At 44.7% G+C, this 14918-nt stretch overlaps 1 protein-coding gene across 1 annotated transcript; it reads right to left on the bottom strand.

Annotated features, from left to right (window-relative positions):
- Nucleotides 1-9240: 9240 nt before the first annotated feature.
- On the bottom strand, nt 9241-14186 carry arl3l1 (ADP ribosylation factor like GTPase 3, like 1). The gene is made up of 6 exons (XM_017424054.3): nt 13956-14186; nt 13100-13243; nt 11246-11362; nt 10961-11011; nt 9903-10088; nt 9241-9682 (listed from the first exon to the last, which is right to left on the bottom strand). Exons 1-6 carry the CDS (start codon nt 13971-13973, stop codon nt 9635-9637), a joined length of 564 nt encoding a protein of 187 aa, XP_017279543.1. The 5' UTR covers nt 13974-14186; the 3' UTR covers nt 9241-9634.
- Between the last annotated feature and the right edge of the window lie 732 nt (nt 14187-14918).

Genomic DNA, 14918 nt, shown 5'->3' with positions numbered 1-14918 from the left:
GGGGGGGGGGGGTCGTGCGGAGGAGATGTGTCAGAAGGAGAACAGGTTTCAGGTTTTCTGATGGCTGCCAGGTAAAGAGTACACGACAGGTTCTACACGGGGGGAGCTGCAGTGTCTGGTTGCAGCATTTCCACTGTTCTCTGAGCTTTCACAGTGCTTCATGTTTGTTTTGGAGGTACAGCGGGAGTATGAACCCCCACGTTTGAAATGGCAGCTCCTGGATCTCCTTCCTGACATCTACAATGTGTCTACAACGAGTTTACAACGAAGCTGTTACTGTCTATTAGCGCTGTCAGCTACAAATCTTAGCTCAACATCTGGAACACTGCCTGAGTCACATCCACGTTGATTGGCTGTGGCGGCCATCTTTAATCTGGGCACCTCCAAAAGTCAGTCCTGTTGTAGATGTGCGTCCAGAGACTATTTCCTGAAAGTTTCATTAAAACTTGTCCAGTGGTTCATGAGATATTTTGCTAACAGACAAGTTTGACCCCAACAGGTAATGTCGAACATCTTGTGTGTGTGCTGGGGATGACTCTCAGCTACTTCCACGACAACTTTTCGCTCAATATCTGTAAAACCGACTGATCGCCAGATTTTTGTTTGCTATAGCCAGTTATCTGTGGCGGCCATCTTGAATCAGGTCGACTCCAGACACTAGTCATGAGTCGACCTCCATCTAATAATTGTTGTCAGGAAGAGTCATTAAGACTTGTTAGTGCTGTATGATGTATTTTGGTAGAGACACAGGTAAAAACATCGTCCCCCGCCGCCAAAATCACCCGCCTTTGCCTTCCGGTGGCGGGCGAGAGGGAAGTCACCGCCATCCCATCTTTGATTGGCAATTTATCGAACTCCAGTCATGAAACTCCTACGGCTGCGTTTCCCCTTAAAAACAAAAAGTCCCCGCTCGAATCACAGAAGGATATTTCAATATTTCCAGCTTCATGATAACTTTTAGAGACAGATAACTCGATTGGAGCGTTTATGTCCACGGATCCCATCGAAGTATGGCATCTAAGCAAAAACACACGACAGAGAGAGGGAGAGAGAGAGGGGGTGGTATTTGTGTGTTAATCTAACCGCTGCCAAGAAAACAAATGAGCATGCACTCCAAAATGTCAGAATATATATATATATATTTTTTGAAATGTTAAATCCATTAGGGGCAACTTGGTTAACACGGCGTAATTATTTCCCCGCTGTTGGAATTTAAAAACACCTCCGTAAACGTTTGTCCTCTTGCCGTTTTTTCCTTTTTTCCTTGCTCCTCTTTGAAACGCTTTAAAAAGAAAAGGCCAAAGCAGCGGAGAGCCAGGCCGACAGGAGCTGCTGCTTCGAACTAAAATGGAGGACGAATGAGATCCATACCAGAGAGGAAGTCCATCATCTACCAGAGAAGTCCTGTACAACATCCACCCCCCCATCCCCCACAAACACACACACACACACACACACATACACACACACACAGTGATATAGATCTTTATTAAAAAGGCTGCAGCTGAAGAGTAAAACATCCCTAAAAAAAGAAAGAAAAAAAAAAGCAGCAAGAGCTAAAGTGAATTACAAGTGTGGAAATAAAAGCCTGGGCAGTGAATCAAATCTGGGCCCCATTCTAGCAGCACTTACCATGCATGAAATGAGCCGCTAATTAGCTTGTAATCAAACAGTGCAGCTCTTGTGAGCCTAATGGGAACCCATTTGCAACTGAGAGTGTTTTCCTCGGAGTACATTACCAAAACATCCATCCCCCCGCTCCCCTCCCCTCCTCTCCCAAAAACATTTTTGTTTTTTGCAAGCCGAATGCTCTTATGCCTGTATTGATCGGGCGGCTGAAATGTTAAACGCCACGTGGCGCTGCCGGCATTGTCGATGGCGCGGCGGAGAAAAAGCGACGTCGCGCGTCAAAACCGCGGTTTATTAAAGGGAAGTTTCGAGGGCGAAGAAGCCCTTATGGGTTTATTAGCTCTGTGGTGGCCTTATCATGAAAATGAACCAGCGCTGATTTATTTTGTCTTGTTCGTTTGTTGCCCCTTGTCTCCTCTCAGACAGACAGCTGGATTGCATATCACCCGCCACCTTTCCTGCCAGAGATTTAAACTAAACTCATCTTATGCTGAGAAGAGACGGAAACCTCATGACCCTACGCTCTCCCAGGGCATGTTAGCGCTCGATTATATCACGGGATGACTGTCAGCTACTACCACACAAGCTTTTAGCTCAGTATTTGTAAAACTGACTAAGTTAGAGTCATTTTTATGGTGGCTAATGTTGATTGGCTGTGGCAGCCATGTTAAATTGAGGTGACTCCCAAAGTGACTCAGTTGTAATTAGTTTCTGAGAGTTCCACGCAAATCCGTCCTCTGGTTCGTGAGATATTTTGCTAACGATACGCACGGACACAAGCAAAAACATTCCCCGCTCTGCCTTCGCCTCCTGCGGCGGGCGATAATCGTTCCGTAGCTAAAACTAAACGACTTTTCTTTTCACGTTCTTCTCGTGTCTCCCTGACTGAGTAGAGCGTTTCTGAAATTCTCACCCGAAAGATATCAAATCATCCCTCATCACGGTTCACTTTAATTAGCCCAAAGCCAAGAGAGATCAAAGACGAGGAGCGTCTCTACTGAGAACAGAGGAGACGAGTCAGAGAAGCAGGAGCTGCACTAAGGAGTGAAGAATTCACTAATGAGACCATCTCTGTTAGCGTTCGGCGCTTAGTTGAGTTCGTTGCAGCAGTCAGATAATGACTGACCCAAAATGACTGAATTGTGTATTTATTAGAGTATAAACTGATTGTAATTTATATTCTTTAGGACTGGGCATCAAAATGCAAATGCACACATCTTTATGAAACAGGAAACATCTGTATTATTGGATTTATTTTGCATATTGGCCTACTCAGGGATTTGGCAGCAAGAAATGTTTGTGTCTGTGTCTGCGTGTGTTTGCTTGTCTGTCTGTCTGTTAGCAAAACTTCTCATGAACGACTTATTGTCATCGGCTCTTTTTTTTAGGCTTCTGGTACCCCAGGTGCTGACAGTCAGGTCCCTGATTGTCAGGACCTGTGAACAACCTGTGGTAATCCCAAGTCTCCACAGTCTGGGACTGAACTCTGGACTCCACGATGACAACACTCACCCCCAAAGAGCGGGGTTCATCAGAGACTACTTCCAGAACGTGGGAGTGGAGAGGATGGACGGGTCTGCCTGCAGTCCTGACCTCAACCCCTCTGAACACCTGTGGGATCAGCTTGAGCGTGCTGTTCGTTCCAGAGACATGAACCCAACCACACTGTCTGATTTACAACAAATGCTGGTTGATGAATAAGACGCCATCCTACAGCAGAGTGTGACCGAGCTGGTGAGTAGAATAAGGAAGATGTACCAGGCTGATGTGGCTGTGTATGGTTCTTCCACATGCTACCGAGGCCCCTGTTTGTTAAATTAATGAATTGTGAAATTGCCAATATGTCTTGTTTGTTCAGACTTCAATCATACAATCCAATAAATGATACCAAACAAAAGACAATGGCAGAATAAGCTGTTTGGAAGAGAAGATTTGTCAAGTTTTTCATCAGTACAACCCACAAACTCAACTCTGATGCTCAACTCACAAATGCATTTTCCTAACAAATGTGGCTCTATTTAAGAAAAAAGAAACAGACTTTCCAACTGTATAAGATCTACTGCCAGGAAGCATCTTTACACACAGACATAATCGACCAAACAACTTTAGCTTTAGGTGATGCGCTGATGCCTCTCTCATCCTGGTGGCCCCCTCAGCAAATGTTGCCATGGCAACCCCGCCCGTTAACCGTGGTCATCCAGCCACCTCTCATCCTCCCTTCCTCCCTCTCTCGTCGTCCATTTCTCTCCTTTTTCCGTGGTTTTCCCTGAGCTGTTTGCTCAGTAAACAGCAACCCGGAGTCCGGCTGCGGGAGAACACCTTCAGGTAAGAAGAGAAGACAAATAAAATCAGACTAATGCTGCCTGATTGAAACTTGTAAGGCTTTTATTTTTGTTTTTGCTTTGTATTGCATTTGACAATATGAAGAGTTATATCTTTACCTGTAGTTGGAGTGAAAAAAGGAGAAATCCCAATCCATTGGAGGTGGGACTCGTTATTTCATCATGCCAGTGGTGAGTCTGACCTCGGTGAAGCCACAGGTGACCACCGCCACGCTCCCCCCGCGGGAGGGGCGCCGCATGGAGGCGCACGCCATCGTGATCGTGGTCGTCTTCTGTGTCGTCTGCTTCCTGCTCCTGCTGGCTTTCGTCTACGCCTTCTGCTTCCGGTGCTCCATTGGCCCGTCGCGTAAGGAGTCCCGCGCCGCCAACGCTTGCAGCCTGGAGCCCGAGGACGCCACATACAAGTGCAGCTCATCTGACAGCCACTCGGCTCAAAATGCTGTCTGACATAAAAGTGGGCCATAGCAGGACGAGGCAGTGGAAAAAACAAAGAGTTAAATCGATTTCCCTCCAAAGTCAACGTGAGTTTTGGTAATTCACAGGCATGCATGTCTGCGAGGGCAACGTTTCTGCAGGCTAAATCCATACCCAAAGGCAGCTATCGCTAATAAAAGTGTGTGAGAGAAATGAAAGCGTAAATGTCAGCATGAATCTGGATGTCTTTGAGGATTAAGAGGAGCAGCGATTGGATCCACGCAGAGCTCAGCAGCCATTCGGCTTTATGTTCAGCGTACAGACAAAACGGTTGTTTTTTTTTTTGTTTTATCTTGCCGTCGGCCATGTTTTTTATGCCAGATGCAGAACAATAAGCTGACACGTGCGAGAAGAAGAACAGCGATGAGGAGGAGCGGGGCGGAGATGGTGTATGATAAAGTGCAGCGGCGCAGGAAATTACTGACCTCGTGTCTCGCCGAGCTGAACGGCAGCTAGGAACTTTTTACTTTTTTTCGTTTGAGTGAATTAATTCATGCGTCCTAAACTTTACCAGGTTGCAGATACAGATATACCCACTGCCTTTCATGCCACATGTTTAAACTGAGATCATCTTACGTTGAGAGCTGATGAGTTACGGCCATTTTGGTCAAACTTTTAAAATAACATTACATGCGATTTGTCGACGCTCAGAGTATGTGTTGCGAATGACTCTCAGCTACTACCATATCAAACTGCAGCTCCATATATATAAAACTGACTGAGTCATAGCCATTGTTGTGTTAGGCAGGGACAGTTAGCTGTGGCAGCCATCTTGAATTGGATTAACTCCAAAAGTAAATCCATTTTAGATGTAAATCCACTGATTATTTTCTGAGAGTTTTAATAAAATCCGTCCAGTGGTTCATGAGATATTTTGCTAACAGTTGACTTAAACAGTTATTGGCAAAGTTTTAAGCAAAGATCTTGCACAATGTGAGCGTGTGTTGGGGATGACTCTCAGCTACTACCACACCAAATTCTAGCTTAAAATCTGTGAAACTGACAGAGTTAGAGCCATTTTTCTGTTTGCTAAGGTTAGTTGGCTGTGGCGGCCATCTTGATTCAGGCCGACTCCACTTGTGAAACAGTCATAGATTCAAATCCGGTGATTACATTCTAAAAGTTTCATTAAAAACTGTTGAGTGGTTCATGGGATGTTTTGCTACCACAGCAGACAAACTTACCTTTCAGCTTTTAGCAGGAGATAAAACTACAAGTCATCGTAAAGTTCAGTGTCGTAGAAATCCTGAAAATAGCCAATAAGGTTTGATAACAGCTTCCTCTCTTTATTCAAGCCAATGCATTTCAGCATTTGTTGGCTGCGTGGATTAAACTTTCTGCCGAGTCCGTCCAAATGAAGCTCTGAGGATCGAGGCTGAGGCCGCACAGACTTTTTTGTCTTTGCTCCAAATAGTTTGTTCATCGCCCGGAGGAAAGCTCCGGGTCATGTTCCTGCTGCAAGGCAAAGTTGGAACTTTTAAATGAATTCCTAAACGTGTAGTACGGCACTGCAAGACAAAGGGATTTCCGTGTTGGTTTAAGATAACCTGCTCTGCCTGAAGCTAGACTCTCCCCATCCTGATCGCTGGTTTGCCACATCGACCAAGTTCTTCAGTTTCGGCTCGATGGTCCAGAAGTCTCTGCTCCAGCCACCTTCGGTCCGAACTAGCCTGTCCTTATCCCACTTTTAGTTCTGAGTCTGAAACTCCTGCCATCATTAGAAATAGACGGAGTGTCTTCTGTCTCCCGCAGAAGGAAGATAGAGTCTGATTTTCAGTTTTCTGATGACAGATGAATCACTGCAGTTTTCCTGAGACTGGCGTCTGTAACCAGCTGCCTCAGAAGCCTCCACGAGCCACTTTGCTGCTATTATCACTGAACATACAGCGACAGTCAGCCGCGCTGACAGAAACAAACCAACGAATCAACATGGAGGACTCCCGGAATCAAAACATAGAGAATTATTATCATATATAAAGTAAATGCTCATCCTGTTTGATTGCTGTTTGACAGCTCATTCACACAAATGAAAGCCTCAGTGATGGTCTCATGAGGAGACTCATCTGCATTCTACCCACTTTTGATGCAAATGTATACAGAATATTCTAAACTTGACACAAAAAGGAAATTAGTGTTTCGTTGATTATTTCTGTGTTGGTACAATTTTCTAATAAAGATGTATTTGTGGGTTGAGCAGCAGAGTTGAGTCTGTGGGTTGTACTTATTCTGCTCACCAGCTCGGTCACACTCTGCTGTAGGATGGCGTCTTATTCAACAACCAGCATTTGTTGTAAATCAGACAGTGTGGTTGGGTTCATGTCTCTGGAACGAACAGCACGCTCAAGCTGATCCCACAGGTGTTCAGAGGGGTTGAGGTCAGGACTGCAGGCAGACCCGTCCATCCTCTCCACTCCCACGTTCTGGAAGTAGTCTCTGATGAACCCCGCTCTTTGGGGGTGAGTGTTGTCATCGTGGAGTCCAGAGTTCAGTCCCAGACTGTGGAGACTTGGGATTACCACAGGTTGTTCACAGGTCCTGACAATCAGGGACCTGACTGTCAGCACCTGGGGTACCAGAAGCCCAAAACAACAGCCGATAGCAGAGAAGATTTGGTAACTCTGCTGCTCAACCCAAAAATGCATTTTCCTTACAAACATGGCTCCATTTAAGGGGAAACAAACAGGCTTTTCAGTGATACTAGATTTATTTCCAACAAGCATTGTTACTACAAAGAAATAATCAACCAAAGAAAAATTTCCATACTTAAAAATGAAGTAAAGTGCTTGCAAGAGTTGAAGGTTTAGAATGGAAACCTAATTAAAACATACAAATCAAAGCCACCAGTTCTTTACTGAGCGACCACCCCAAACTGTAAAAGCATCCTGTCTCCCTGAAGGCGTGCAGTTTCAACCATTTTGTTTATTTTTTTTCAAGCTGTAATTGCTTTAATGTCCTCTCGCGTTTGTTTCCTCTCAAAAGCAGTTAAAGCTCAGACATGTTGTAGAACTTGCTCCAAGTTTTTGTCGCCGTACCTCAGGTTTTCATTCCAAACTTCGCACAAAAATCTTTTTTCTTTTCCAGAACAAATCATAAATACAGGACCACAAAAAGGATAAAAAATTTGGGTGGGGGGGGGGAGTTTTCATTTGCATAATTTAATGAGAAAAAAGGACGCAGAATGAAAGCTGGCAGCTGATGTAAATTCCGAGTGCTTTCAGGTGGTTAATTACAGCTCCAGACAATAGAAACAAAGGATCCATTACATCTAGCTGCAGTTAGCGGAGCCAAAATGGAGCCTGAATGAAGGACTTAGCACATTCCAAGGTCAGTCAAAAAGAAGACAGGCTGGTGAGGACTGATCACAGGGGTGCGTGGGGGGCCTTAAAGCCCCGAAGGGGGGGGTCTCTAAAAAGCCGTCTCACCCAGGAGGGATAACCTGAGCATTGAAATCAACGATCTGAGCAATCACTTTTGCAGATCTTGAAGCAGACTTTGAAGCGGAGGGGAGCTTTTTTTCCTCGCATTATTTGCATTTGGGCTGGAAGAACAAACCGCGCTCGCAGCTGGATGCGAGATGCGTCATGTGGCCTAGTGCCTCTGTGAAAAATGACGATGACAGACAGACACGCCGCTGCAAGACTGGCAGCGGGCGCCGTAATAGTCCCGAAATTAACATATAAATGTTCCAGAAAAAAAACGTGCCCCAGCTGAAATATTCATCAGTGTCTCTCCGTGTGTAATTTCCTGCGCTGTTTGCTGCTGTTCTGCCGCGTGAGTGTGAAATAAAAGTCTGCCTGTTCACTTTGTCTCTTTATTAAAAGTGCCTGTCAGATTAGCTCGTAATTGTTTCGCTTGTCACTCAAGGAAAAGTCCTTACAGTCACATTCACAGGAATTTTTGCCCATTGTCGAGATTCCTGAAATAGCTCAGACCTTTTGAAGTGGGACTGCGGAAAAGTTGTGAATAATTAATATCCTGGCTGTTTGAAGGACCTCAATTTGGGAAAATGGAGTTTAATTCGGACCAGACTGAGAAGCTAACAGCTAACCCGAGCACAGCGAAGACCAAAGCGGATTGTTGTCGTCTTAAAATGACTCCAGTCTGATCGGTTTCATGCAAACACTATTTTATAAACCGTTTCATCGCTCTCAGTTTTGCATGATGCCGTTACTCAGGCAAAGATATGATGATGTTCTCGCAGGAAGTGCTCCAGCTAGCTGCTGCTGCTGCTGCTGTCGGCGCTCGCAAATCAGCAAAAGGTTCTACGTACATAACTGTGTAATGCAAAATCAATGGGGATGTAATAATGTAAACCCTGTTTTGTTTTATTTTATTACTTTGAGCTGCCTTCTGTTTTATTATTATTTACATAAAGGCTGTTTTTAAGCGCTAACAGCAGTAGCATTAGCTCGCACCAAACCCCACGGTGCAGCCTGGTGCACTTTCTGCAGGAATATTATATATTTTTTCCAAATAATGGTTTAATTCAAACATGCCGGCGGTGTAAAGGTTTATAAAAACACCATTTGCATGAAGTGCTATGAAAGTTTTGAGAATAGGGTTGCAGCAAATCACGGATTAGCCATTAGCTTGTCATTCTGCTCAGAACTAAAGTCTGTTTCTCCACTTCTACGACAGGTAAGATGCTGTTTATAACCTTTACACCAACCACACTTTAAAAACTCTGAACTATTGCTTTAAAGGTGATATTTCAGCCTGAATGTTTGCACTCTCTGTTTTCTAAATACAAGCTTATCGGCAGAATTTGATGACCTAAAAACACAAGGACAAGGTAAAAAACTACTAATTCTTTTATTGTCAAAAACGTTGAAATGCATGGAGTACACACATACTGCTGTGGATTATGTGACTGCGTGACTACACACTGAGTTTGTTTTTCTCAGTGTTTCAGAAAGCATACACATCCTTGGGGTAAAAGAAACACAAACGTACGTTTTTAGAGGATCAAACGGAGGTGAGTCATTCCCTAATTCTTACTGAAGCTATAATTGTTCATTTGGATTGGCTACATTTGCCAAATATTCATAGAAATGATACAATATGCAAAAAAAAGAAGAAGAATTCAGATCTGTGAGGTGAGCTGTTCATGTCTCGGTTGAACGAAGTGAAAGGTTTTTGTTTTCTCGAGTCCCTTTTCATGGAGCTGCTTCTCTGTTCGGGTCAGTCTTTCACTTCTTCTTGTTCACAATGTTGTTGCAAATCCAGTTCATGCCATCCTGTTGGGTGGGAAAAAAACAAAAAAAAACCCATCAATAATTGTTTTCAAGATTCAGACAATCTGGGAGCAGAAGCTTCTAAACTATAAGACCTTACAGAGAGAAAATACGGTTTCCACAAAAACAGCTCAAATTGATTTTTAGCGCATTTTTTCCCTTCTCCGTGGCTAATGAGCACCCATCTGAAGGGGGAATTAGATGCAGGGGTGTTGGCTCTGACCTGAACTCCCTCCCCAGACACAGCCGAGCAGGCCTGGATCTGCCACTGGCGGTCCCGGTACGTGTGCAGGTTGAGTCCCTCGGCGATCTCGCTGGCCGGCGACGCCGTGGCCAGATCCTGCTTATTAGCGAAGACGAGGACCGGAACGCCCTTTAAATTCTCCTCATCGATCAGCTCGGACAGCTCCTGCACAGACAGCTGCTGCTAGTGGTGGGCAAATCACGGGGAGGTCAATATTTAACGAGCCTCGCTGACTTCGTCACTCGATGGCGAAAATCAAAGTATTTATTTTTCTCCCAGAGTTCGTGTTGAAACGTGTCTGTGGCTTTATGGTAACACTGTTTCATTTCCACACTTTCTTTTTCATTTTTGTTATTTAGAAATCAATTTACTCCCACTTTCAGAATTACTTTACTTTCTGAAGGTGAGAGGTGAAAGGATTTTCGCTCGTGTTTTGTGTTTGTTTGTCTGCACTGTCAGCAAAATATCTCATGAATAATCGCTGCGTGCACATCTCCAGTTGAGTCACTTCGATTTTACAGATATTAAGCTAAAATTTGGTGTAGCATCATCCCCAGCACGCACTCTGAGCTCCACGCACTGGCAGAAACTGTTTGCGTCAACCCTGTCTGTTAGCAAAATATCTCATGAACCCCTGGTTGGATTTTAACGAAGCTGTGAGATGGATATTTGTTGCTTAGATGATAAAAAATGACTTTTATTTAAATATTCTAGAGGTAAAATCAACATTAACACATATCAAGGGAGCTCCCCAGTTATGATGCTTTGCTGTTTATTAATATTGCTTATATTGAAGAATATAAGCATTATAGTTTATTTATTTTTTGAGTTTATCAACTTATTTTCAATTAAATCTGAATACATATGAATACTAAACAAATTAAATCAACAAAATTGAGTAAAAACTACAATCTGGAAGGCATTTTACTGATAGGAGATGTGATAAGAGGCAAAGAAAGCTCTGAATCTCAAAGCTGACAATCAGGCTTTAAATGTAAATGTTTCTGCTTCCTGTCAGGATGTGTTTGTGAGCTCACCAGTCCCGTCTCCTCAAACCGCTTCTTGTCCGCGCTGTCAATGACATAAATCTAAAAGACAAAACATATTGCAGCCAGCTCGTATCACAACCTGTAGAGTTTTACTTTTTGACCTCAGCATTTCAGAAGGAGACACGGATTCTTCGTCTGAAGCTATTTTTACTACCTTAAATCGCTTTAATTCTGCTGGTAAAATATTAACGAGCTCAGCTAAGACACCGAGCCTAAAAATATCTTTTGGCAGTTTTGTGAAACACCACAACTACGGTACATGAAGCGACTCACTAAGAGGTCTGTGTTCTCCAGGTACTTTTTCCAGAAGGGCCTGATCTTCCGCTGCCCTCCGATGTCCCAGACGTTAAGTTTCATGCCGTGGGAAGCAACGCTCTTTATGTTGAAGCCCTGGAAGGAAGCGCAAAGACAGCAAACGTCACAGGACAAGAAAGGCCTCCTGAAACGACGAGTTCGCCGGCGGTGTTCAAAGTTCCTCGCCTGTTCGGAGGTTCACGGGAGTGGAGTCGGCGTGTTAATCCACCGCCAGTTTTCATAACATCTCCTCTGTGGTAAAGCTGTACAAAGACGTTAACCTGAAGGGGCAGCTGAGGAGCAAATCTGAGGATAAGCCCAGAAGGCTCAAGTGAAGTGTATGGACTAATGTGTCAAGTCTGATTTAAGATTTGTTGCCACGTCGTCCTGGGCCGCATCCTCCCTGCCCAATTAGCTGTCAGGCCGGCCCGGGAATCTGCCGGGGCATTGATTATTTTCTCGGACGAGTCAGATAAGGGCGTCAGGTAACGACATTAGAGATTTGATAATGACTTTAGAGCAGGACGAATGAAAAGTGACCCTGGCGAAATGCCACGATCTCGCAAGGAAATGTGCGGAGAGCGCGCAGGCCGGGACGTGGTTTGTGTCCCAAATAAACATGATTCAGCTGCATGAGCTGACAGCCTTACATTACACCGTACGGTCACTGCGGCGTGGTTACTTCAGGGTCAGGGATAAGAGATTAAAGCTTTATGAAACATTTCTAAACAACGCTCACATTTGAACAAGATGATGAAGATGAGTATTAAAGCAAAAAAAAAAAACCCTAAAACATGCAGACATGCCAGAAAAATGTTAAAGAAAACTCTCAAAGCCACAGATTAGATCTTTTGAATGACCTCAGTTTAAAAAAAGAGTTTCAATCTGACTGGATTGATGAGCTAACGGCTAGTCTGATCAGAGCCAAAACATGTAAACAAGTTTTTGTCCTAAAGCTACTCAGATCTCAAAGGTTTCATAGTGGCTCATTTCCTCTGTTGTCCTTTTTGAATTACACGGTCATTCCAGCAGAAATGTTACAATATTCCTGACTGGAAATGCTTCTCAGATTGTGGCTGTTTTTGAGATGCAGCAGTCTTGACCCCGCTCCGACTAGCCGTTAGCTCATCATTCAGGTCAGAGCTAAACTCTACAAAGAGCTACCTGCAACAGGTAAGATGTTAACTGTTTGTAACTTGACCAAAAGGCCAGAACTGCTGCTTTTACCAAAAGCCCGAATGACCATCCGTAACATCTGATCCCACTTTGATAAATATCCTGCAGAGTCATTCGATGGGAACGTTTTAAAGGGATAGTCTGGTCATTTGAAACAGCGATGTTCTGTCTCAAAGTTAGCACCTTCTCAGCTGGGAGTAGAGCAGAAGTCTTCGGCCTGGCTGGGCTAATGGCTAGCTAAAGTTTTTATTTTGTTTTTCAAGCTTATAAAAAAAAATATTTTTTCCCAAAATGACTGGTGTGAAAGAACACTACATGAGCTTATAATGTTGTTTGGTTGAGAAAACAGCAACAAACTAAACAAAAGGTGTTGTGCAAAAGTGTAGATGGTTAATATTAGTGAATGTGAATGTCGTTTTTGAGAAAGCCTGAAAAACAATTATTAATGAGCTCTCCATGGCTAGCCTGGATGACAGCCGCTAACCTTATCTCCGTACCCTGTGGTCTGATGTCACAGCTGAGAAGAAACTATTTGATCACTTCAAAATTGACCAGACTGCCCCTTTAATGACGGCCCACGACAGCCGAATGTGCTCCATGCTGGGTACTTTTCCCTGTGGAGTCATAGTGCAGGAATGCTTCAGCTTCCTGTCCTACCTGCGTGGGGGTGATGGTGTTCACGTCTTCCGAGGCGAAGCTCTTCAGCAGCGTGGTCTTGCCGGCGTTGTCCAGCCCCAGGAGAACGATCCGGACCTCCTGCTCTGCGGATCCCTTCAGTTTCTCTATGACAGAGAGTAAGCCCTGCCGGAGGGGATGGACAGAGAAGAGGTACACAGACCTCGTAAGCCTCTTTCTCTGCTTGTAGTCGGAATCAAAGAGCGGGAAAAACCATTCGGGACCCGGTTCGACTGAACTCAGAGGGTGACTCTGTTCTGTGTTTTGTTTTTGGAAAATCACATCATGGCAACAAATATTTCTTCCTCAGGGGTGCCATGTCACTCTGACTTACAAGCAGTAAACCTGGCTTCCAGTCGAGGACTCCTAAACTCCCACTGACCCCCTCCTGATTTTAGCTCCGAGCTCCTCTTATTTGTGCTTTTTGGGCCAACTGTTGGCAGCGTTTGTGGCTGCCATCGCCGTTCTGCGAGAACTAATCTGAGGCTCAGGATAGAGAGGCGCTGAAAGGAGCTCCATTTGTATAATAGCCTCGTCGTTGTTTAATATGATTAGTCTTCCTGGCTGCACAACCACGGGACACACCAAGGCTTTGAACATTTGATTCGTATATGACAACGCTTGAGTGATTAACGACATCAAAGACACCGACGGAGGGGTGCGCTGACGCAACCTGAGGAATTTAGATAATCCAGCCGGGCTGACAGTTGCATTTGTACACAAACAACAAAAGAAAAAGGGGTCAAATATTTCATGGATCACCTTATGAGAGCTCCAAGGAACTCAGCGGCTCACGTTTGACTTCGTGAGCCCAGTTGGCGCAGATCAGGTCACCTACCTTCTGAGCTTCTCCCATCTTGGTGCGTGTCCTGTGGCCTGGATCGAGGGCTGCAGCTACATTCTCCACCCAAACTCACACAGGTGTGTTAGCGTTCCAGGCCAAACAGACGAGGCGCCGGCAAAACGCTGCCTTTTACTCTTTCCCGTCGCAATAAACTCGTATAGGTTAAAGCGATAATGTCTACCTGGGCGTCAGGAGGAGGGGGCAGGGTGGATGGGACCAGGATTAGGAGGCCAGAATTAGCCCTAGTCATCCATGCAAAGTCCACTCCATCCTCCATCCTTCCCTCCCTCCTTCCTTAGCCCATCCCTCCACTTTGCACTGGCTTTACCTGGATTATCCTTCAGCCACCTGCTGTAGGAGGAAACCAAACAAACAGTCATTCCCAACCCCATTCACACACACACACACACACACACACACATGGATAGATAAATAAAATAATAAAAAAAATTGCCATATGGCTGCTGAGAGAGAGAAAGAGAAAAAAAGCTAAAAGACACTCAGAGCAGCGTGAGGACTCACAGCATCTTAGCACATGACATATAAAGGATTATATCTCGGCGCTGAACTGCAGCTACTCTTCCTGAGTTCATCACCCGACGCTCAGATCCCGCATAAAAGCGCCTCGCGGAGGGGAGAGGGTGGAATTATTGTTCCATATATCCATTACAGGCCAGACGCTGGTAATCTGCTCTGTGCGGTGTGTGCTCCTGTGAGCAGAGCATCCAGCCGGATTAGGGAGAATCTCCATGCTGAGTCTGGATTAAAGCATTTCCAGGCTCTTTTTTTTCTTCCGCCCCACCAAAAAAGTGAGCGGTGTAAGGTAGCTGCTGCACGCACCACATCATGATGATGGCCCCGAGGTTGCAGTCAGGAGTTTACATCCACTCATCGCAGACATGAACGTCATATTCATTCATTCATTCATTTGAACCATTCTTTAGTTTGTTTTAGGGT

This window comes from Kryptolebias marmoratus, linkage group LG9, assembly GCF_001649575.2.
Source record: "Kryptolebias marmoratus isolate JLee-2015 linkage group LG9, ASM164957v2, whole genome shotgun sequence".
In the NCBI taxonomy this organism is placed as follows: Eukaryota; Metazoa; Chordata; class Actinopteri; order Cyprinodontiformes; family Rivulidae; genus Kryptolebias; species Kryptolebias marmoratus.
Note: the sequence above shows the minus strand (reverse complement) of the source record. Positions and strands in the feature narration are given on the sequence as shown.